The sequence below is a fragment of the Manis pentadactyla genome, chromosome 8, assembly GCF_030020395.1.
Source record: "Manis pentadactyla isolate mManPen7 chromosome 8, mManPen7.hap1, whole genome shotgun sequence".
NCBI classification, from domain to species: domain Eukaryota; kingdom Metazoa; phylum Chordata; class Mammalia; order Pholidota; family Manidae; genus Manis; species Manis pentadactyla.
In genome coordinates this window covers 34,667,330-34,691,071 of record NC_080026.1, presented here as the reverse complement: position 1 = coordinate 34,691,071, position 23,742 = coordinate 34,667,330, and the positions used below count along the sequence as shown (strand labels likewise).

At 36.7% G+C, this 23,742-nt stretch overlaps 1 protein-coding gene across 15 annotated transcripts in view; it reads left to right on the top strand.

Annotated features, from left to right (window-relative positions):
• The window catches only part of R3HDM1 (R3H domain containing 1), a 219,605-nt gene that overhangs the window by 132,712 nt on the left and 63,151 nt on the right, over positions 1-23,742 (top strand). For all 15 annotated transcript variants that reach the window (XM_057505643.1, XM_036886607.2, XM_057505649.1 and 12 more), the window contains one exon: positions 17,631-17,754. In XM_057505643.1, coding sequence (XP_057361626.1) covers positions 17,631-17,754 — 124 coding nt within the window. The remainder of the gene's footprint in view (positions 1-17,630; positions 17,755-23,742) is intronic.

Sequence of the window (23,742 nt, the reverse complement as noted above, 5' to 3'; positions counted from 1 at the left end):
TCTTGGCTCCTCTCCGGCATTTCTTTTTTTTTTTTTTTTTTAATTTTTTTTATTTTGAGAGGGCATCTCTCATATTTATTGATCAAATGGTTGTTAACAACAATAAAATTCTGTATAGGGAACTCAATGCACAATCATTAATCAACCCCAAGGCTAGTTCTCAGCAGTCTCCAATCTTCTGAAGCATAACGAACAAGTTCTTACATGGTGAACAAATTCTTACATAGTGAATAAGTTCTTGCATGGTGAACAGGGCAAGGGCAGTCATCACAGAAACCTCCAGTTTTGATCACGCATTATGAACTATAAACAATCAGATCAAACATGAATATTCATTTGATTTTTATACTTGATTTATATGTGAAATATCACATTTCTCCCTTATTATTATTGTTATTATTATTTTTTAATAAAATTCTGAAGTGGTAGGTAGATGCAAGAAAAGGTAGAAAACAGTTTAGTGCTGTAAGAGGGCAAATGTAGATGATCAGGTGTGTGCCTATAGACTAAGTATTAATCCAAGCTAGACAAGGGCAATAAAACATCCACGGATGCAGAAGATTTCTCTCAAAACGGGGGTGGGGATCTAAGCCTCACCTCTGTTGATCCCCAATTTCTCACCTGATGACCCCCCTGCAACTGTGCCTGTCTTAGGTTGTTCCTCCCTTGAGGAATCTTACCCGTCTCTGGCTAACCAGTCATCTTCCGGGGCCATACAGGGAAATGTAAAGTTGGTTAGTGAGAGAGAAGCAATATTGTTTGAAAAGGTTAGCTTTTTACTTCTTTGCATTTTTATGCCCAGCATTTGTCTTGAGGCATCTTTACCACTTGGAAGAATTATGATACTCGGTTAATTCAATCTGAGGCACAAATTCTATTTAAGGGTTGTAATTAGGAAGGAAGAAGAAAAACTATAGAAGTAGCAGACGGAAGAAAACATGGGAAGAATAAGTATTTCTTTGACATATCTTGTAGAGTAACTTAAGCATGTATAGGTTTTAAACTACTAATTAAGTTGCGCACACACATTAACATAATAGGAATACAGCTACATAACCAAAGAAGACATACAATTACCAGCCATCTCCAGTGAAACCAAGAAAACCAGTTAGGCACCCTAGGCATTTGTGAAAACTTATGAATGATATGATGGATATTGTCTAACTGAATTTGAATAGTTTGAGAAAAATCAGACAAATTAAAACAACACATTCCTGGGAACTGTTCACATCCCATATGTTCTTTTAACAGTAGATAGTCTGTAGTCGTAAGATTTTGGAGCGCTGCAACTTGCACTTCTCCTAATTCTTGGTTGAGTTCCGACAGTATAGATCCAGTCAAATTTGTTGTTTTACTGTATGCACAGGCCAGCTTAGATATCTCCTTCTTCATTCCAATGGCAAGTCCAGCAACCAGTGGGATGAATGCAGCTACAACTGCAACAGCGCCAGGATCTTTGTTGAAGTGTTTTGATGTTCATCTTCTGGAATGACCCTTCCATAGAATGTTGATGTTGGAAGTTCCTCTTCATATCGTATCTTAATTCGTTTTCTGGGTAGCCAAATTAGGCATTGATCCTCTGTATAAACATAAACAAACCCTTTGCCCACACTTTCATATGCCCTTTATATCATTGTGAAGAACTTATTGGAGATCACCACACAGGAACTGCTTTTTTTTTTTAAGAGAAAGGAATATTATCAGAAAAATGTACTTCCATAGCTGATCATCTGACACCCTTTAAATGATCAAAATTAAGGATATTTAAAGCATGCTTTAATCGTTGATTTACAGTTAGTTTTATCCTGTCAGGGAGAAATCCCCCTTTTCTTTCCTTTTTTTTTCTTTTTTTTTTGTTATCATTAATCTACAATTACATGAAGAATATTATGTTTACTAGGCTCTCCCCTATACCAGGTCCCTCCCACAAACCCCTTTACAGTCACTATCCATCAGCATAGCAAAATGTTGTAGAATCACTACTTGTCTTCTCTGTGTTGTACAGCCCTCCCCTTTCTCCCATCCCCCCCATTATGCATGCTAATCATAATACCCCCTATCTTCCTCCCCCCCCTTTATCCCTCCCTACCCACCCATCCTCCCCAGTCCCTTTCCCATTGGTAACTGTTAGTCCATTCCTGGGTTCTGTGATTCTGCTGCTGTTTTCTTCCTTCAGTTTTTTCTTTGTTCTTATACTCCACAGATGAGTGAAATCATTTGGTACTCGTCTTTCTCTGCCTGGCTTATTTCACTGAGCATAATACCCTCTTGCTCCATCCATGTTGTTGCAAATGGTAGGATTTGTTTTCCTCTTACGGCTGAGTAATATACCATTGTGTATATGTACCACATCTTCTTTATCCATTCATCTACTGATGGACACTTAGGTTGCTTCCATTTCTTCGCTATTGTAAACAGTGCTGCGATAAACATAGGGGTGCATCTCTCTTTTTCAAACTTGAGTGCTGCATTCTTAGGGTAAATTCCTAGGAGTGGAATTCCTGGGTCAAATGGTATTTCTATTTTGAGCATTCTGAGGAACCTCCATACTGCTTTCCACAATGGTTGAACTAGTTTACATTCCCACCAGCAGTGTAGGAGGGTTCCCCTTTCTCCACAACCTCGCCAACATTTGTTGTTGTTTGTCTTTTGGATGGCAGCCATCCTTACTTGTGTGTGGTGATACCTCATTGTGGTTTTAATTTGCATTTCTCTGATAATTAGCAATGTGGAGCATCTTTTCATGTGTCTGTTGGCCATCTGTATTTCTTTTTTGGAGAACTGTCTGTTCAGTTCCTCTGCCCATTTTTTAATTGGATTATTTGTTTTTTGTTTGTTAAGGTGTGTGAGCTCTTTATATATTTTGGACATCAAGCCTTTATCGGATCTGTCATTTACAAATATATTCTCCCATACTCTAGGGTACCTTTTTGTTCTATTGATGGTGTCTTTTGCTGTACAGTAGCTTTTCAGCTTGATATAGTCCCACTTGTTCATTTTTGCTGTTGTTTTCCTTACCCAGGGAGATATGTTCAAGAAGAGGTCACTCATGTTTATGTCTAAGAGGTTTTTGCCTGTGTTTTTTTCTAAGAGTTTTATGGTTTCATGACTTACATTCAGGTCTTTGATCCATTTTGAATTTACTTTTGTGTATGGGGTTAGACAATGGTCCAGTTTCATTCTCCTACATGTAGCTGTCCAGTTTTGCCAGCACCATTTGTTGAACAGACTCTCATTTCCCCATTGTATGTCCATGGCTCCTTTATCAAATATTAGTTGACCATATATGTTTGGGTTAATGTCTGGAGTCTCTAATGTGTTCCACTGGTCTGTGGCTCTGTTCTTGTGCCAGTACCAAATTGTCTTGATTACTATGGCTTTGTAGTAGAGCTTGAAGTTGGGGAGTGAGATTCCCCCCTACTTTATTCTTCTTTCTCAGGATTGCTTTGGCTTTTCAGGGTCTTTGGTGTTTCCATATGAATTTTTGAATTATTTGTTCCAGTTCTTTGAAGAATGTTGCTGGTAATTTGATAGGGATTGCATCAAATCTGTATATTGCTTTGAGCAGGATGGCCATTTTGACGATATTAATTCTTCCTAGCCACGAGCATGGGATGAGTTTCCATTTGTTAGTGTCCCCTTTGATTTCTCTTAAGAGTGACTTGTAGTTTTCAGGGTATAGGTCTTTCACTTCTTTGGTTAGGTTTATTCCTAGGTATTTTATTCTTTTTAATGCAATTGTGAGTAGAATTGTTTTCCTGATTTCTCTTTCTTTTGGTTCATTGTTAGTATATAGGAAAGCCACAGATTTCTGTGTGTTAATTTTGTATCCTGCAACTTTGCTGTATTCCAATATCAGTTCTAGTAGTTTTGCAGTGGAGTCTTTAGGGTTTTTTATGTACAATATCATGTCGTCTGCAAGCAGTGACAGTTTGACTTCTTCTTTACCAATGTGGATTCCTTGTATTTCTTTGTTTTGTCTAATTGCCGTGGCTAGGACCTCCAGTACTATGTTAAATAACAGTGGGGAGAGTGAGCATCCCTGTCTTGTTCCCGATCTCAGAGGAAAAGCTTTCAGCTTCTCGCTGTTCAGTATGATGTTGGCTGTGGGTTTATCATAAATGGCCTTTATTATGTTGAGGTACTTGCCCTCTATACCCATTTTGCTGAGAGTTTTTATCATGAATGGATGTTGAATTTTGTCAAATGCTTTTTCAGCATCTATGGAGATGATCATGTGGTTTTTGTCTTTCTTTTTGTTTATGTCTTGGATGATGTTGATGGATTTTTGAATATTGTACCATCCTTGCATGTCTGGGATTAATCCCACTTGGTCCTGGTATATGATCCTTTTGATATATTTTTTAATTCGGCTTGCTAATATTTTATTGAGTATTTTTGCATCTACATTCATCAGGGATATTGGTCTGTAATTTTCTTTTATGGTGGTGTCTTTGCCTGGTTTTGGTATTAGGGTGATGTTAGCTTCATAGAATGAGTTTTGGAGTATTCTCTCCTCTTCTATTTTTTGGACAACTTTAAGAAGAATGGGTATTGTGTCTTCTCTGTGTGTCTTATAAAATTCCGAGCTAAATCTGTCTGGCCCGGGGGTTTTGTTCTTGGGTAGTTTTTTGATTACTGTTTCAATTTCTTTGCTCGTAATTGGTTTGTTTACTTTTGTGTTTCTTCCTTGGTCAGTCTTGGAAGGTTGTATTTTTCTTGGAAGTTGTCCATTTCTTCTAGGTTTTCCAGCTTGTTGGCATATAGGTTTTCATAGTAGTCTTTAATAATTCTTTGTATATCTGTGGAGTCTGTCGTGATTTTTCTGTTCTCATTTCTGATTCTGTTGATTTGTGTTGATTCTCTTTTTCTCTTAATAAGTTTGGCTAGAGGCTTACCTATTTTGTTTATTTTCTCAAAGAACCAGCTCTTGGTTTCATTGATTTTTTGCTATTGTTTTATTATTCTCAATTTTGTTTATTTCTTCTCTGATCTTTATTATGTCCCTTCTTCTGCTGACGTTAGGCCTCATTTGTTCTTCTTTTTCCAGTTTCGATAATTGTGATATTAGACTATTCATTTGCGATTGTTCTTCCTTCTTCAAGTGTGCCTGGATCGTTATATACTTTCCTCTTAAGACTGCTTTCGCTGCGTCCCCCATAAGTTGAGGCTTTGTGTTATAGTTGTCATTTGTTTCCATATATTCCTTGATCTCTATTTTAATTTGTTCGTTGATCTGTTGATTATTTAGGAGCATGTTGTTAAGCCTCCATGTGTTTGTGAGCCTTTTTGTTTTGTTTGTAGAATTTATTTCTAGTTTTATACCTTTGTGGTCTGAAAAGTTGGTTGGTAGAATTTCAATATTTTGGATTTTGGTGTGGCTCTTTTTGTGGGCTAGTATGTGCTCTATTCTGGAGAATGTTCCATGTGCTCTTGAGAAGATTGTATATCCTGTTGCTTTGGATGTAGAGTTCTATAGATGTCTATTAGGTCCATCTGCTCTACTGTGTTGTTCAGTGCTTCCGTGTCCTTACTTATTTTCTGCCCTGTGGATCTATCCTTTGGGGTGAGTGGTGTGTTGAAGTCTCCTAGTATGAATGCATTGCAGTCTATTTCCCCCTTTAGTTCGCTTAGTATTTGTTTCACATATGCTGGTGCTCCTGTGTTGGGTGCATATATATTTAGAATGGTTATATCCTCTTGTTGGACTGACCCCCTTATCATTATGTAGTGTCCTTCTTTATCTCTTGTTACTTTCTTTGTTTTGAAGTCTATTTTGTCTGATACTACTACTGCAACCCCTGCTTTCTTCTCGCTGTTGTTTGCCTGAAATATGTTTTTCCGTCCCTTGACTTTTAGTCTGTACATGTCTTTGGGTTTGCGGTGAGTTTCTTGTAAGCAGCATATAGATGGGTCTTGCTTTTTTATCCATTCTATTACTCTGTGTCTTTTGATTGGTGCATTCAGCCCATTTACATTTAGGGTGAATATTGAAAGGTATGTACTTATTGCCATTGCAGGCTTTAAATTCGTGGTTACCAAAGGTTTAAGGTTAGCCTCTTTAGTATCTTACTGCCTAACTTAGCTCGCTTATTGAGCTGTTATATACACTGTCTGAAGATTCTTTTCTTCTCTCCCTTCTTATTCCTCCTCCTCCATTCTTCATATGTTGGGTGTTTTGTTCTGTGCTCTTCTTAGGAGTGCTCCCATCTAGAGCAGTCCCTGTAAGATTCCCTGTAAAGGTGGTTTTTGGGAGGCAAATTCCCTCAGCTTTTGCTTGTCTGGGAATTGTTTAATCCCTCCTTCATATTTAAATGATAATCGTGCTGGATACAGTATCCTTGGTTCAAGGCCCTTCTGTTTCATTGTATTAAATATATCATGCCATTCTCTTCTGTCCTGTAAGGTTTCTGTCGAGAAGTCTGATGATGGCCTGATGGGTTTTCCTTTATAGGTGACCTTTTTCTCTCTAGCTTCCTTTAAAACTCTTTTCTTTTTCTTGATCTTTGCCATTTTAATTATTATGTGTCTTGGTGCTGTCCTCCTTGGGTCCTTTCTGTTGGGGGTTCTGTGTATTTCCGTGGTCTGTTCGATTATTTCCTCCCCCAGTTTGGGGAAGTTTTCAGCAATTATTCCTTCAAAGACAGTTTCTATCCCTTTTTCTCTCTTCTTCTTCTTCTGGGACCCCTATAATACGGATATTGTTCCTTTTGGATTGGTCACACAGTTCTCTTAATATTGTTTCATTCCTGGAGATCCTTTTATCTCTCTGTATGTCAGCTTCTATGCGTTCCTGTTCTCTGGTTTCTATTCCATCAATGGCCTCTTGCATCTTATCCATTCTGCTTATAAATCCTTCCAGAGTTTGTTTCACTTCTTTATTCTCCTTCCTGGCATCTGTGATCTCCCTCCGGACTTCATCCCATTGCTCTTGCATATTTCTGTGCATCTCCGTCAGCATGTTTGTGATTTTTATTTTGAATTCTTTGTCAGGAAGACTGGTTAGGTCTGTCTCCTTCTCTGATGTCGTCTCTGTGATTTTGGTTTGCCTGTAATTTTGCCTTTTCAGGGTGATAGAAATAGTTTGGAGAGCTGGGATGAGTGGCGGCTGGAAGAATATCCTTTCTTGTTGGTTTGTGGCTTTCATCTCCTGGGAGAACAGCGACCTCTAGTGGCTTGTGCTGGGTAGCTGCGCGCAGACAGGGTTTCTGCTTCCTGCCCGGCTGCTATGGAGTTTATCTCCGCTGTTGCTGTGGGCGTGGCCTAGCTCGGGCAGCTGCTCCAAAGTGGTGGAGCCGCGTTGGAGGGGGAGCCACCGGGAGGCTATTCATCTACGTGATGGGCCTCCGTGCTCCCTGCTGCCCAGGGGGTTAGAGTGCCCAAAGATCCCCAGATTCCCTGCCTCTAGGCTAAGTGTCCTGCCCTGTCCCTTTAAGACTTCCAAAAAGCACTCGCCAAAACAAAACAACCACAAAAAAAAAAAATTAAATAAAAAATTTTTTTTTATAAAGCCACTTGCCTTTCTTTGTTCTCCGGCGTCGGCCTCAGGGACCCGCTCACTGGTCTTACTGCCCTGTTTCCCTAGTATCCAGGACTGCACGCATGCACTGTGTCTGCGCTCTGGTCCAGATGGCTGGGTCTGGGTGTTCAGCCGACCTGGGCTCCCTCTCCCTCCCCGCTCTGACTCCTCTCCTCTCGCTGGGAGTTGGGGGGAGGGGCGCTCATGTCCCTCCAGCCAGGGCTTGTATCTTACCCCCTTCACGAGGCTCTGTGTTCTCGCAGGTGTGGATGTGGTCTGGATGTTGTCCTGTGTCCTCTGGTCTCTTATCTAGGAAGAGTTGTCTTTTATATTTTCATAAATATATGTGGTTGTGGGAGGAGATTTCCGCTGCTCTACTCACACCGCCATCTTGGCTCTGCCTTCAGTATTACCTATTTTTAATTTTTTAAAGAACCTCTGTATTGTTTTTCACAGTGGGTGCACCTTTTGACATTCCCACCAACAGTGTAGGAGGGTTCCCATTTCTCCCCTTCCTCATCAACTTGTAAATTCTAATCTTTTCAGTAGAGGCCATCCTAACTTATGTGGTGATATCTCATTATGGTTTTGATTTGCATTTCCCTGATGATTAGTGATGTGGAGCATCTTTTCACATCCGTATTTTCTCTTTGGAGAAATATCTTTTAAGGTTGTCCACCCATTTTTTAATCAGGTTGTTTTCTTTGGTATTGAGGTATGTGAGCTCTTTATATATTTTGTATGTTGCCCCCTTCAAAGATAAATTCATTGTGAATATATTCTACCATACTGTAGGTTCCCTTTTTGTTCTGTTGACAGTGTCCTTTGCTGTACAGAAGCTTTTTCATTTGATTTGGTCCTACTTGTTCATTTTCTATTTTGTTTTCCTTGCCCAAGGAGATTTATCCAGGACAAAAATTGCTCATACTTACGTTCAATAGAGTTTTGCCTCTGTTTTCTTCCAAGAGTTTTATGGTTTCATGTCTTCCATTTAGGCCTTTGATCCATTTCAGATACTTCCATGTATGGAGTTAGGCAGTCACCCAGTTTCATTCTCTTGCATGTAGCTGTCCAGTTTTCCCAACACCAGTTATTAAAGAGACTGTCTTTTCCCCATTGTATGTTCATGGCTATGGCTCCTTTATCATATATGAATTGACTGTATATGCATGGGTTTATATCTCGGCTCTGTGTTCTGTTCCATTGATCTATGGGTCTGTTCTTGTGCCAGTACCATATTGTTTTGATTATTGAAGCTTTGTAGTACCATTTGAAGTCAGGGAGCATAATCCCCCAGCTTTCCTCTTGTTTCTTAGGATTGCTTTGGCTATTTGGAAACTCTTGTGGTTCAATATGAATTTTAGAACTATTTGTTATATAGTTCTCTGAAAAAAGCTGTTGGAATTTTGATAGGGATTGCACTGAATCTGTAAATTGCTTTGGGCAGGATGGCTATTTTGACAGTATTAATTCTTCCTGTCCATGAGCATGGGATCGATTTGTGTTTATTTGTGTCCTCTTTAATTTCTGTCATGAGTTTCTTAACAGTTTTCAGAGTACAGGTCTTTCACCTCCTTGGTCAGGTTTATTGCTAAGTATTTTATACTTTTTGATAGAATTGTAAATGGAATTCTTTTCCTGATTTCTCTTTTGCTAGTTTGTTGTTAGTATATAGGATCACAACAGATTTCTGTGTACTAATTTTGTATCCTGCAACTTTGGTGAATCTAAGATTTATTAGTTCTAATAGTTTTTTGGTGGAGTCTTTAGGGTTTTCTATATATAGTATCCTGTCACCTACAAATGGTGATAGGTTTACTTCTTCCTTACCAGTTTGAATACCTTTTTATCTCTTTATCTTGTCAGATTGTCATGGCTACGACCTCCTGTAGTATGTTGAATGAAAATGGTTAGAGTGGACATCCTAGTTTTGCCTGATATTAGAGGAAAAGTTTTCAGCTTTTCACCACTGAGTATGCTGTTAGCTGTGGGTTTGTATATGGCCTTTATTGTGTTGAGGTACATAACCTCTATACCTACTTTGTTAAGAGTTTTTATCATGAATGTATGTTGAAGTTTTTCAAATGCTTTTTCAGCATCTGTTGAGATGATGATACGGTTTCTGTCCTTCCTTTTGTTAATGTGGTATATAAAACTGATGTATTTACAAATATTGTACCATCTTACATCCCTGGAATAAATCTCACTTGGTCATGATGGATGATCCTTTTGATGTATTTTTTAATTCGGTTTGCTAATATTTTGCTGAGGAGTTTTGAATCTGTGTTCATCAGAGATATTGGTCTGTAATTTTCTTTATTGTAGTATCTTTGTCTGGTTTTGGTATTAGCATGATGCCAGCCTCATATAATGAGTTTGGAAGTATTCCCTCCTCTTCTACTCTTTGGAATACTTTAAGAAGGATGGGTACTGCTCTCCTTTAAATGTTTGGTAGAATTCAACTGTGAAGCCATCTGGTCCTGTGGTTTTATTTGGAATTTTTTGATTACCAGTTCAATTTTGTTACATGTAATTGGTCTGTTCAGATTTTCTCCTGCTTCCTGGATCAGTCTTTGAATGTTGTACTTTTTTAGGAATTTGTTTATTTATTCTAGGTTATCTGACTTACTGACATATAATTTTTCATATAATTCCCTAATAATTCTGTATTTCTGTGGTATCTGCTGTGACTATTCCTTTTTCTTTCTGATTTTATTTGTGTACTCTTTTTTTTTTTTCTTGATAAGTCTGGCTAGTGGTTTGTCTATTCTGTTTATTCTCTCAAAGACCCAGCTCTGGTTTTTATTTTATTCTACTGTTTTATTCTTCTCTATTTTGTTTCTGCTCTGATCTTTATTATGTTCCTCCATCTACTAACTTCAGGTTTCATTTGTTCTTCATTGTCTGGTTTCTTTAATTGTGAGTTTAGACAGTCTATTTGGGATTGTTTTTGTTTCTTGAGGTATTTCTATGTACTTCCTCTTAAAACCACTTCTGTGGCGTTCCACAAATTTTCGACTGTTGTATATTTGTTTTCATTTGTCTCCATGTATTGCTTGATCTCTACATTGATTTGGTCATTGATCCATTGACTACTTAGAAGCATGTTATTTAGCCTCCATTTGTTTGTGGTGTTCTCTTTGTGCAGTTGAGTTCTAGTTTCATACCACTGTGGTCTGAAAATTTGCTTGATACAATTTCAATCTTTTTTAATTTATTAAGGCTCTTTTTGTAGCCTAGTATGTGTTCTAATCTGAATAGCATTCCATGTGCACTTGACAAATGTGTATCCCGCTGCTTCTGGGTGGAATGTTCTGTGTATATCTGTTAATTCCATCTGTTCTATTGTGTTGTTCCATGCCTCTGTTTCCTTATTTATTTTCTGTCAGGGTGATATGTCCATTGATGTATGTGGGATGTTAAAATCTCCTGGTATGATTGAGCTGCTGTCTATTTCTCCCTTTAGTTCTGTTAGTATTTCTTTTACATATTTAGGTCCTCCTATTTTGGGTGCATAGATATTTATAATTATTATATACTCCTCTTATCATTATGTAGTGTCCTTCTTTGTCTCTTTGTTTTGAAATCTACTTTGTCTGATATAAATACTGCTACTCCTGTTTTTTTCTCCCTATTATTTATATGGAATATCTTTTTCCATCCCTTCACTTTCAGTCTATGTATATATGTCTTTAGGTCTGAAATGTGTCTTTTGTAGGCAGCATATAGATGGGTCTTGTTTCTTTATCCATTCTGCCACCCTGTGTCTTCTGATTGGTGCATTCCATCCATTTAACATTTAACATAATTTATGATAGGTATGTACTTATTGCCATTTTATTAATTGTTGGTCTTTGTAGTTCCTCCCTGTTCCTTTCTTCCTCTCTTATATTCTTGTTGTTTGATGGGTTTTCTTTTGTGTAATGATTGGATTTCTTTTTTTGTGTGTCTATTACTGGCTTTGTGTTTGTAGTTACCATAAGTTTTCATGGATAGTTTCCTAAATATGTAACAGTCAATATTAAGTTGATGGTCCCTGTATGGCAAGCACAATCTAAAAGTTCTTCTTTTGTATTCTTCTTCCTCCTCCACATTTTATGTATTAAATTTAATAATCTGATTTTTTTGTGTATCCCTTGACTGATTTGTATATAGTTGGTTGTACTATTTTTATGGGGTTTTTTGCTTTGCTTTTTATTTCTTCATACTTGCTTAATAAGTAATTGGTCTACTACCTTTACTGTGGATGTCTTTTTACTGGTGTAAAATAAGCTTAAGAACATCTCCTTTTACAGAAGTTCCTTTAACATACCCTGTAGGGCCAGTTTAGTGGTGGTGAATTGTTTTAACTTTCATTTAGCTGGGAAACTTTTAATCTCTACCTCAGTTCTGAATGATATACCCCTGCTAGGTAGAGGATTCTTGGTTGAATTTCTATTTCAATACATTAAGTATTTCATGCTACTTCCCTCTGGCCTGTACAGTTTCTGCTGAGAAATCTGCTGATAGCCTTATGGATATATGTACTTTTTGCTACCCTCTAGCTGCTTTCAGAACCCTCTTATTATCCTTAATCTTTGTCATTTTAATTATTATAGGTATTGGTGTTGTCTTCCTGGGGTTCCTTTTGTTATGGACTCTCTGTGCTTCCAGAACCTAAGTAACTGTTTCCTTCCCCAGGTATGAGGAAGTTTTCAGCAATTATTTCTTCAAAGAGACTTTATACACCTTTGTCTCTCTTTTCTCCTTCTGATACCCCTATTATGTGAATATTGTTTCTTTTGGAGTTGTCACACAGCTCTCTAGCATTCTCTTATTTCTAGAGATTCTTTTTTCTCTCCATTCCTCCACTTCATTGTTTTCCTGTTCTCTAATTTCCATAGCAATTGTCCCCTCTACTTGGAACAACCTATTATTCATTCCCTCTGTTGTATTTTTCAGTTACTGTATTCTTCAACTCTGAGTGGCTTTCAACTTTTTAATCTCTTTGTTGAAGAAAGGGCAGGTGGGATCTCTGTCAGCAGATGCCATTTGTGAGTCATGTAGAGGTCCTCTGTTGGGATCATTGTGGGCCAGGCCACTTTTCTGCCTGTCTTGCAGCAGTGACTGATCTCAGTCTGCCATGGCTGGCTGCTCACCTCTTCCAGCCCTTTATGAGCCATGCAGCGGCACTCCTGCAGGAATTGCTGTGGGCACAGCCGCCCTCTGCCTTCCCAATAGCAGTGGCAGTGCTGCTGGGACAACAGGGTGGTCAGTGCAGTGTGCAGGGGAGTGCATGAATCTGGGCAGCCAGCAAGGAGGAAAGAGCATTTAGCTCTGGCTCCTGCAGATGCCTCATCAGTTGAGCTGAGAGGGGCCAAGAAAGCTGGGAAAGCCTCCCTCTGCTTGCCAGACAGCAGTGTCTGCCTCTACTTGCCAGGCAGCAAACTGTCCACTGCTGGGCCTAGTGGGCTGGGCTTGCAGGCACACAGGTGTACATGCACCAAAGCACCTTGGGGCTGAGGCACCAGCGAGGAGAATGGAGAATCTGGGGCTGGCTCCCTTGAGCACCCAACCAGTTGACCTGAGCAAGAACTGGGGAAGTGTCACCCACCTGCCCTTTCTTCTGGAGAGAGCACACCCTCAGACCCCTGCCCCTCTGGCACCTTTCCTGCTGCTGGTAAGTCTTTCAAACTTCCACCTCTGTGTTGGGTCTCAGCGGGACCAACAGAACGTGCCTGTCCTCCGTAAGCAGCAGGATTCTCATCCTCCCAGTGTGCTCCAACTCTCCCTGGGTGAGAGTTGACAGGATGTCCAGCCTTGTTAATCCCCAAAGCCTAGTAAAATGTGGACCTGTTTCCAGAGTAGATCAGAGTCAGGTGTGCAGAATTCCTGTGCACTTATTCCCTCCCTGCTCTATTCCTCTCCCTCACACATGTGGGCTAGGATGGCGGAAGGGCTTGGCTCCCACTGGATCATGGCTCTACCACTTTTACCCTTCTCCCTATGATCTTCTCTTCTTCACCAGGTATAGATGGTCTGTTCTGCAGCCATTAGGTTGTTTTCAGGGTTAGTTGTATTTGCTGTATTGCTTCCTTGGTGTCTATATAGAAGGAGGTTTCCACCTTGCCATTCTACTCTACCATCTTTTTCATACCCCTTTGTTTTTCTTTTCCAATATGTTTTTGAATGCAATAAATTTCCCTGTAAGCACTATTTTAGCAGCAATCCACAAATTTGAGTATGTTGTTTTTTATTATCATTTAGTTAAAAATACTTTCTCTTTTTTCTGTATGACTTTTTTGACCCATGATTTAGAAGAGGGTTGTTTAATTTCCAAATATTTGGGGGCTTTCTAGATAACTTATCTTTTATTTTTGTTTTTATTCCATGTGGACATAGAACAAACCTCAAAGATTAAAATGTTTTGAAATTTGTTGAGTTTTATTTTATGTCCTGGCATGTAGTCTCTCAGGGGATGATCCAACTGCACTTGAAAATAATTTGTATGTTATCATTTTAGTGTTTTGTGATTTGTTTTTTGAGATAAAGTTCACATAACAAAACTCTTTAAAAGTGAACAATTTAGTACATTCACAGTGTTTTGCATCTATCACCTCTTTTCTAGCTCCAAAACGTTTTCATCACCCCAAAAGAAACCTGCACCCTCCTAGCAGTTGATACCCATTTCCCCCAGCCCCTGGCAGCAACTACCAATCTGCATTTTGTCTCTATGGTTTTACCAGTTCTGAACCCTTTATATTAATGGAATCGTGCAAAATACTACCTTCTGTGTTTGGCTTCTTTAACTTAACAGTCTTTCAGGGTTAATACATGTAACATGTATCAATACTTCACTTCTTTGTATATGTGAATAACATCATTGTATGTATATATCACAATTTGTACACCATTGGCAAGCTTGGGATATTTATACCTTTTGCCTATTACCGATAGTGCTGTTAGAAACATATGGATGCATGTATTTGCTCATGTATCTATTTTCATTTCTTTAAGTATATAATTAGGAATAGAATTGCTGGGTCATATGATAATTGTATGTTTATCTTTTTGAGGAACTGCCAAACTGGTTTTTGTTGTGTCTGAACCGTTTTAAATTCCCTTCTGCAATGTGTTACGGTTCCAATTTGTCCACATTCTTTCCAACACTTGTTATTTATCTTTTTTTATTGTTATTATAATTCTGTGAATGTGAAATGGGTATCTCACTGTGGCTTTGACTTGGCATTTCCCTAATGATAAGTGATGTTCATGAACCTTTATGTGTTTCTTGGCCATTATATATCTTCTTTGGAGAAATGTTTAAGTCCTTTGCCTATTTTTTTCATCAGACTGTTTGTTATTGTAACTGTTTGTTGTAAATTCTTTATATATTCTAGATATTAGACCCTTACCAGATGTGTGATTTGCAGATATGTTTACCTATCCTTAGGTTGTATGTTCATTTTCTTGATATTTTTAAATGCATAAGAGTTTTTAATTTTGATGAAGTCTACTTTATCCCTTTTTTCATTTTATTACTCATGCTTTTGGTGTCATCTAAGAATCCATTGCCAATTCAAGGTTATGAAGATTTATCCGTATGTTTTCTTCTGAGTTTTCTGATCTTAGGTCCTATATTAGGTCATAAATCCATTTTGAGTTAGTTTTTGCATACGATATATGGTTAGGGGTCCAGCTTCATTATTTTGCATGTATATATGTATTTGTTCCAGCATCATTTGTTGAAGGCATTATTCTATTCCCATTGAATAGTCATACCCTTGTTGAATGTAAGTTGACCATAAATATAAGAGTTTATTTCTGGACTCTCACTTTTACACTATTCTGTATTTCTATCTTTATGCCTGTACTGCATGCATTTTTTTATTACTATGCCTTTATAGTAAGTTTTAAAATCAGTAACTGTGAGTCCTCCAACTTTGTTCTTTGTCTTTAAAGTTGTTTTGGCTGTTTGGGTCCCTTCTGATTCCATATGAATTGGAAGATTTCCATTTCTGCAAAAGAAACCATTGGAGTTTTGAGTCTATAGATTTCTTTGGGTATTACTGCCATCTAAAACTATTACATCTTCCACCTTAATGAACATGGGATGTTTTTCCATTTACTTAGGTTGTCTTTTATTTCCTTCATATTCTGTTGTTTTTGTATTTAGTATTCTCAAAACACCAATTGAGTCAATGTGGTTGATAGTGTCTTTTAGATGTGCATCCTTATGTAATTTTTTACATAAGTTCTATCAATAAATGATAGTAGATATGTTTGTTTCTCCCTTAAATTCTGTCAGTTTTTTATAATTTTTGAACCTATATTAAGCAATTTTTATTTATCACATCCTCCTGGTATATTGACTCATTATGAAATGTTTTTTCTCTGTCACTCATATTCTTTTTTGCCTTGAAACCTATTTTATCTGCCTTTAATATGTCAGCACTCTTTTGATTAGCATTTAAATGGTATGTCTTCATTATCTTATTTGCAACCATTTTATTGAAAGTGTGGTTTTTTACATACAGTATAGGTTCGGTTTTGTTGTTTTATCCAGTCCAATTGAAGTGTCTGGTCTTTCTATCTTTAATATGTCTGTTCACATGATTAGATACAGGTATGCCATGTTGCTTTTTGTTTTTCATTTGTCTCTGTTTTATTCTTGTCTGCCTCCTCCTCTGCCTTTTGCATTACTTTAACTCTTATAGTGTTCTATTTTCTATTTTATTTCTTCTGTGGCCTTTTTATCTATAGCCCTTTGAATCTTGTGTTTGTAAGATTCTTTAGGGACTATGATACTTACTTTTAGCTTTTCACAATCTACTTCTAGTTCATATGAAATTGCAGATAAAAAATATAGTGATCATGCTAACAGTATAATTCCACTTACCCTCTCTCTATTGTTTGTGCTTTTGTTGTCTCATATATATTGCATATTTATACATTGTGAACAAGAAATATAGTGTTACAATTTTTGCTTTATACAGTGTTGTCTGTTTTTTAATTAAGAAGGAAAAGAATAAGTTATTTATAAACATACACACAAACAGAAAAATATAATGGAAAATATCTGAAATCAGTATATACCTGTTGCTTGCTGATAACTCCAAGAACAATTAAGGGACAACATATGTATTATGTCTGATATTACAGAATATTACAGTAAATTTAGAAGATTCTTGGCTTATAACTGATCTAGAAATTCTGTGCTTGGCTGGTTTCCAGATGAAATAGGCACTCTTTAAGATCTCCACAGACCTCTGGTCTTGTAGAAAGAACCCAGTCAGAAGAGCAGAGCCTAAGAGAGCCCATGAACCTAATAACATTAACTTACTGCATACAACTCTATCACTGGATGAACTGTTTATTCTTCACCCCAGACTAGGTCAGATTACTTTAATAAGAGAAATTCACAACTGATATAAAAAGATCTGGAAGGAAAAACAAGCCAAGCTAGTGCTATTGGCAGCCTTTTCCAGCTTTATTAAGATATATTTGACAAACAAAATTTGTATTGGCATTAGAAATATGAGAAAAATTAAAGAATGGAACCAGTGCCAGCTGTATTAGTAGGTGAATGGATAAACTAGCTAATTTATACACTGGTTACTATTAAGCAGTTAAATTGGATGAGCTAATGGTACATGTTTCAACCAAGAGAAGTCTCAAAAAACAATGTTAATTACAAAATAACTTGCATGAAGTTATAGAGTATCAATGTAAATTTTTTAAATCCTCAACAGTTCTATGTACAGCAAACAGATAAATATATAGTAGAAATTTAAAAATATAAGTAGGAATGATAACACACTACAGGATAATGGTTTTTTTGTGGAATAGAGCAAAGGATTATTGGAGTGAGCCTTTAGCTATTTCTGAAATAAATATGGCCAAAAAAATCAGAATCTCTTAAATCTGATTGGTGGGCAGACTGGGAAGTGTCTTTTGTTATGCATAGTGTATGTTAGAAATTTTTTTAATTTTTTTCAGTTAAATTGAAAGCTAAGAAAATCATTTTTAGATGACTGGTGTTAGAATATTACTTGTTATACTCTGATGTTCCTCACAGACGACAATTTGTATTGCAAGTAAATTTGATTTGTTTCCTTAATACTTATCCTAGATGCCAGCCTGTTACTGTGCTCCAGGCCACTACCACTCCAATCAGCCTCAGTATCGTCCAGTTCCTTCTGTCCATTACAGTTCACATCTAAACCAACCACTGCCACAGCCTGCACAGCAGACAGGTGAGTCGTATTTCTGAGGTCATGAATTCTTAGCTGTGGATTTTGCTTTTCTTTCATCCTGCTTTATTTCAGTCTTACTATTAAGATACTACCATATTCAGTCTATCAGGGATCTCAGGTATGGGCATGCATGTGAATTTGCAAACCAGTGAGATTGAATGAGTAGCCAAATCTTAGCACCTGCCATAGAATAACACACTGTCAGGATTAAACTTTCATATTAAAGGATTGGGATCCATAGTGAGAAGATTGTACCAGGCCAACCATAGTGAGCAACTTGCTGGTTCTCACTGTCATCATAGTTGAAGCCTTCTCTGCAGCCTGATGATCCACCTTTGGTAACAGCATAGAGAGACAGGACAAGCTCAGATGTCTCCTAAAGAACTAACCAGAAGCAGGGACCAAAATGACCTAACTTTGATAGAACTCTAGCCTAGTGAAGGTATTTTGATGTCTTAGTCTCAGCATGGCACTAAAGGAATGATGGTCTTACATATCTTTTTTGTGTTTTGTTTTTCAGTTTGCTAGTTGTTTAATGAAAGTTATCTTAAACCAAATGCAGTCTAATACTTGGGCATATCATATATATTACAACTCAAAAGACTATTTTCCTTTTGCCCCTTTTTAATTTTCTTTAAGCATTAAGTGAACACAGTGATCTCAGTGTAAAAAACTATCTTAATAATTTTACTGAATTCACTTCTTTCTATGCTTCCCACCTAGATTTGTACCTCTGCCCCATATGTTGGATAAGGTATTCTTTCAGCTTTTCATAACTCTTGGTGTTGAAGTAGAATTTTATTGGTTTCTTTGGATCCTTTTTTTAGTTGGATGTCACTATTAGAGGCTCTGAGACTTATGTCAGCATGATTCACTGAGGCCACATAACCCTTCACCTCTTCTTTAGACAGTTTCTTGCTCTTGATATTATGTGGAGCTCTGACGTGGAACTTTGCTGCAGTTGCAGGAGAAGGTGTCTGCCCGGGGCAATCTAATGAGAAATGTTCTTGCTTCTCCTCATTGGTGCAGTTCTCAGTGATTGTGTGACTCACCAGCTTCCTTAACCAGATATGATTCTTATTTATCACCCCTGTAGGGGAACTTCCAGGTCCTTAATCTGTTGCTCCCAGGAGTTGTCTTGTACTTAGTATGTAGGTTCTTCCTTTTTTTTATTATTGTTTGTCTGACAAATATTCTTACAAAGGATGTTTAATACAAACATTGGTCATTTTAGCAACTTAAAATCTGTCCTCTGTCTCTAATATGACTCCCTTTAGTTTCCAGTTTTCCTGAAGTATAATACAGTCCACTTCAAATAATGTAAACTAGTGTATGCTGTAATTTTGAAAGGCATCAAAAGTTGTTCTTTGTACATGGGAACATTGGTTGTGACACTACTCATTAGCTTCAAATACATGTTGTTTTACAATGCTAATAGAAATTATGTTCTGAGTTTTCCTGGCCTTCAATGACTGATGGTTTTGTTTTAAGTTATTTCTTCTAAAATTTTAGTACAGATTATAGCTAATGTGATAATAATAAAAAATTTACCTTTACCCTTCCCATTCAAATACCTTCTGTATAACTAATTAACTTAGTTCATAAGTACCCTAGTAATGAAGCAAACAAATAACCTTTTTTCTGTATTTATGTAAGCTTATTAGTTCTGTTCTTTTCCATGGCTTAATTTTTATTCCTCTGTGTTGTCAAACTGTGTGCAAAATTAAAACTTGTAATCACAGGCTGGACCAGTGTGATTGGACAGATGCATCTCTGCAAAAAGTATTCCCACTAACAGAATACAACTAAAAATGCCACTCCTGATCAAGGGCCAAAATATCTGTATGACAGATAACATGTTTATCATCAGTGATATTTTAATTGTGTGGTTTTCTCTAATGCTAGTTATGATGAGAAGGAAGGAAAGGATAGTCAGATTGCATCTGGATAGTACAGGCACAGAAAAGAGAATATGTCTGACTATGTTGCATTTAACTTAAAGGCAGGCAAAATATAACATTTTATAACTAGAGTTTGTCGTTACAGTTATTTTATGTAGTATCCTCTTAACTACAGCTTAAGGTAGTTGAATCCCATTCAGTTTGAAATATTAAAGAGAAATAAATCCTCAAACTGTCTTTATCTGAATTGAAAGTCTTTTATTATGCTAATAAGTACAGAAGAAAATTTACCTTTACAGAAGAGTTCAGTAGTGCCAATGCCAAGTATTGTGTTGGTAATTCTATTGAACCTTTTTATAGAATCAGTAGGATTTGAAATATTTTTATAAAGTTAAAGACTTCTGCAGTTAGCTAATGGTTTTTTTTTATGTCAAAGCTTACAGAAAAATGTGCATTTATGTTTGTGTGTCTCCTAATGGAAAAGTAAAATGCACTGGGAAGTGGACAAAGCAATTTTTGTTTCTGATTTTTTTCAGATTTTAAGAATTTCTGCCTGAATAATTATACTATTGTACATATACCTCATACTTTCTGGATTTCATTTTTTTATTTTTTCATTTTATTTCCCTACATTGCACCATCCCAATCTGATTAAAATTAGAATGATTTGTCACATCCCTTAACAGTTTTTTTCTTGTCAAATAACATTTAGTCAAAGAATGTATTATTTTCTTTTATTACATAAAAGGGTTGGACTAGTCAACCAAATAATGGAAGCATTGATAAGTTTGGAACAGCTTTTCTTCCCTGAGGCAAAATTAAATAATATTTTAAATGTTTGTTTATGAATTTAAAGAAATTTTGCCCTAAATTAACAAACCCAGTTGAATTAAGTATTCTTAGTATCCAGATAAGGTATGGCAATAAAAATACAAGGTTTCTGTTATTTTCCCCTTTGGGGGCAATGGGAGGGGTGTTAGAGAGTATATCAAGGAGAAAATGCTTTTGTCTTCCATCCATGTGTGCCAGAAGACAGTAGTTATTGATCCCCTTGACAGTAAGCCCTCTCTAATATTATGGAAACCGAGTTGAAAAGAGCACTAACATTACTGCTGGGGAATGGATATACAAATTTTGTGTTGTGAATGTGAAACTACCATGATCATTCAAAACAAAGTCAAATCAACCACTATCAACAGAAGCAGAAGAAATTCTGGCTACATGAGGCTTTTCAGTCAATGTATAATGTGAAGAAAAACAAAATAGGATTCAAATCCTAACAGCTCTTACTCTTTTTTTAGCTGGTAATAGATGTATCACTTAAAACCTCTGGATTCCAATTTGCTCACTTGCAAAGTAAGAGGGTTTTACTGTATTGTCTGTTGAAGCCTCTGTGTACTCTAAAATTGCAGGGTTCTGTGTGTCTATCTTATGTGAGTCATTTCTAGTTGAGAAAGATGTTATATTGGAGAATTGGTTGGCAATAGCTTAGTGACTTACTGTCAATATTTGAAGTCATAAAAGCAACTATTTCAAAAGATCTGGGTGCTTGCCAGTTACAAAAATAGGGGTGTATTGTCTTAATCCTTTATTGTAAAATTTATATCTTAAATACCATAACGTAATGCTACATATAAGGAGCTTGGTATACTATAAAGAAACCTTTCCAGTAGGTAGTAATTATAGCAAGACTTTAGGTTTGTTAAGCCCTGGCTGTTTTCTATGTAGCTGCTCTCGTTCTTGTGACTCTTTTGAAAAGCTTGCAGCTTCACCACTTATGTTTAATATTTTGCAATAATTGGCCTTGTTCCTGAGCTGTTGGATTCGGGGCCGTAGCACTGTCTGAGAGGTTTACATTTCTCACAGTGAACCGGTCTCTTTTTCAGCTGCTTCCTGGCTTCTTTTTACTCAGGTTTCCACTGCCCTTTTTTTTTTTTTTTCTTAATGTTGTATTAAGGTATTAACATTTGCTTGTATTTTCCATTAATTGTAATGCCTTTTAATCATGCATCATACTCAGAAATAGGGATTTGAATTTAAATGATAACCTTGGCTTAATATAATTTACCTTTTAAAAGTTTGCAAAAGCTATTGCTTTAATCTATTTTCCAAAACAGATTTGAATGGCTGATTGAATTTAGTTTGGAGCTTTTCTTAAAAGTGTAATGTCTTAAACATGCCAAACTCATTAGCAAAAGTCAAGTGCATCTCTTTCCTTATTGCTACATAACTTTTTTGGAATATTACTATGCATTAAAGCATACCATCAAATGGTCCTAAGATACCTAAAAGCATACTTGGGCTCTGACCAGGGATATAATTCAATTTTTTTCCATAATTGGGGTATTTATATGCATGTAGGAAGCAAAATGCCTCTGTAAAATGAAATACCGTTTTAGTTTTGCAACCAGTTGATAAATTCAAAGAATATCATTGCATTATATCTTCAGCCTTAGCTTTTTCCAAGTAACTCACAGCCATGTGGTTCCAAACTGAACTTTGTTACCAGCAGACTCTGGGAGTGTTCCTGATGAGCTACTGTAAAAGGAACACTTTAGGATAAATATACTTTAACAAGTGCAGAATATTAGCAGCATTTCAGGGCACAAATTTAGAAGTAACTAGGGTATAAATGGCAAGCAAGGAAGAAATGGCACTGTTGGATAAGCAGGGACAGTTGAAGGATTTAGTTATGTCAAATTGGGATTCTAAGCACAGAATCAGTTTCTTTACTGACAACATTGGACTTGAATAATAGGAATTTTGTATTTATGTTAATAGGTGGTGGCCCTAGCTATCATTGTTTTTCATTGATTTTGTGAGCATTTTTTGGTATTGTGTGACCAGCACAGATTCAGACATTGTATAATACCTATAAATCCACCTATTTCCCTTTTCCCTTCTCCATTAACCTGCCGCCACTGAAATCTGGAGCCAAAAGTATCTGGTAAGTACACGTAGATTTCCTTGAGTTGTATAGACTCTTCCATAGGATCTTCATTTAAACAGCTGTGAGCTAACAGCTCAGAGCTGTGGCTGTTTTTATTAGATTTGTTTTTTGTGTTTGTATTTACGTTTATTTCAGGCACAAAAGTAGGGGAGCAGAGAATGATAGAGGAGAAAGAATAGTGAAGGTGTGCTGGCAACTGAGCCTTGCAAGTTCACTTCAGTGGCAATCCTTGGTTGAACTAGCTTCCTCACTTAAAAAGTACCACAGACATGAGACAGACCAGGATTACAAATTTAAGATTTTGATGATTTGAAAACAGTTTTTCTCAGTTGTCTAATAGACACCTAGTTACAAATAAATTCAGAGTTGGCAAAATGGCTCATCAAAAAAAAATCTGTCCTCACAGTGTGTATGCCATTACAAGTTCAATCTTGAAATAGCCTTAGATTGAAGACTGTTCTAAGCAGTTCAGTTCCTTTTATGATCTTTCTGATTATGTCTAATCCATATTACTAAGAATGCTTTTCTTTAACACAAATGCTAATTCACATAACCTACAAAATACAAAACTGGCCTGTCAGACAAAGCCTGTGCAATACTTTTCTGCTGAGTGTGTATTTCCTTTTTACTCTCTTCTCTCTTGAAATGAAAGAGGGTTAAAAATAGATACTCTTTGGAGCCCTCTAGGGAAGTACCTAAGCCATCAATTTATATTGTCCCAGTTCTTTCAGCTTGCAGAATTGATTGTGCCTTCCTCTGAAAGTGCTGGAAGAAATGAGATAATACTGCTATTGCAATCCTTTAAAAAAGTAGAATGATAGTATAAATAACACCTATATTGAAATCTGGATGTTTATTCTATGGTTTGTTTTCACTTACATTGGCTTTGCTTGCTTTACAAAATATGTGCTTTCCAGTAATATTGATAGAAATTTCTATCAAAGCTCTCCTGTTTTCCTCTAACTTCCAGGTTAATTCCAGATACATCACAGGAAAGATTTTTTTTTTAAATCTTATACAGAAGCACACTTTTCATCAAAGACAATAATACAGGTGGTAGCCAAGTTGGTGATATATTGAGTGTCAGAATACCGGAAATACTCTTCTTGTAGAATTTTTTAGACCTAATGGTACTTT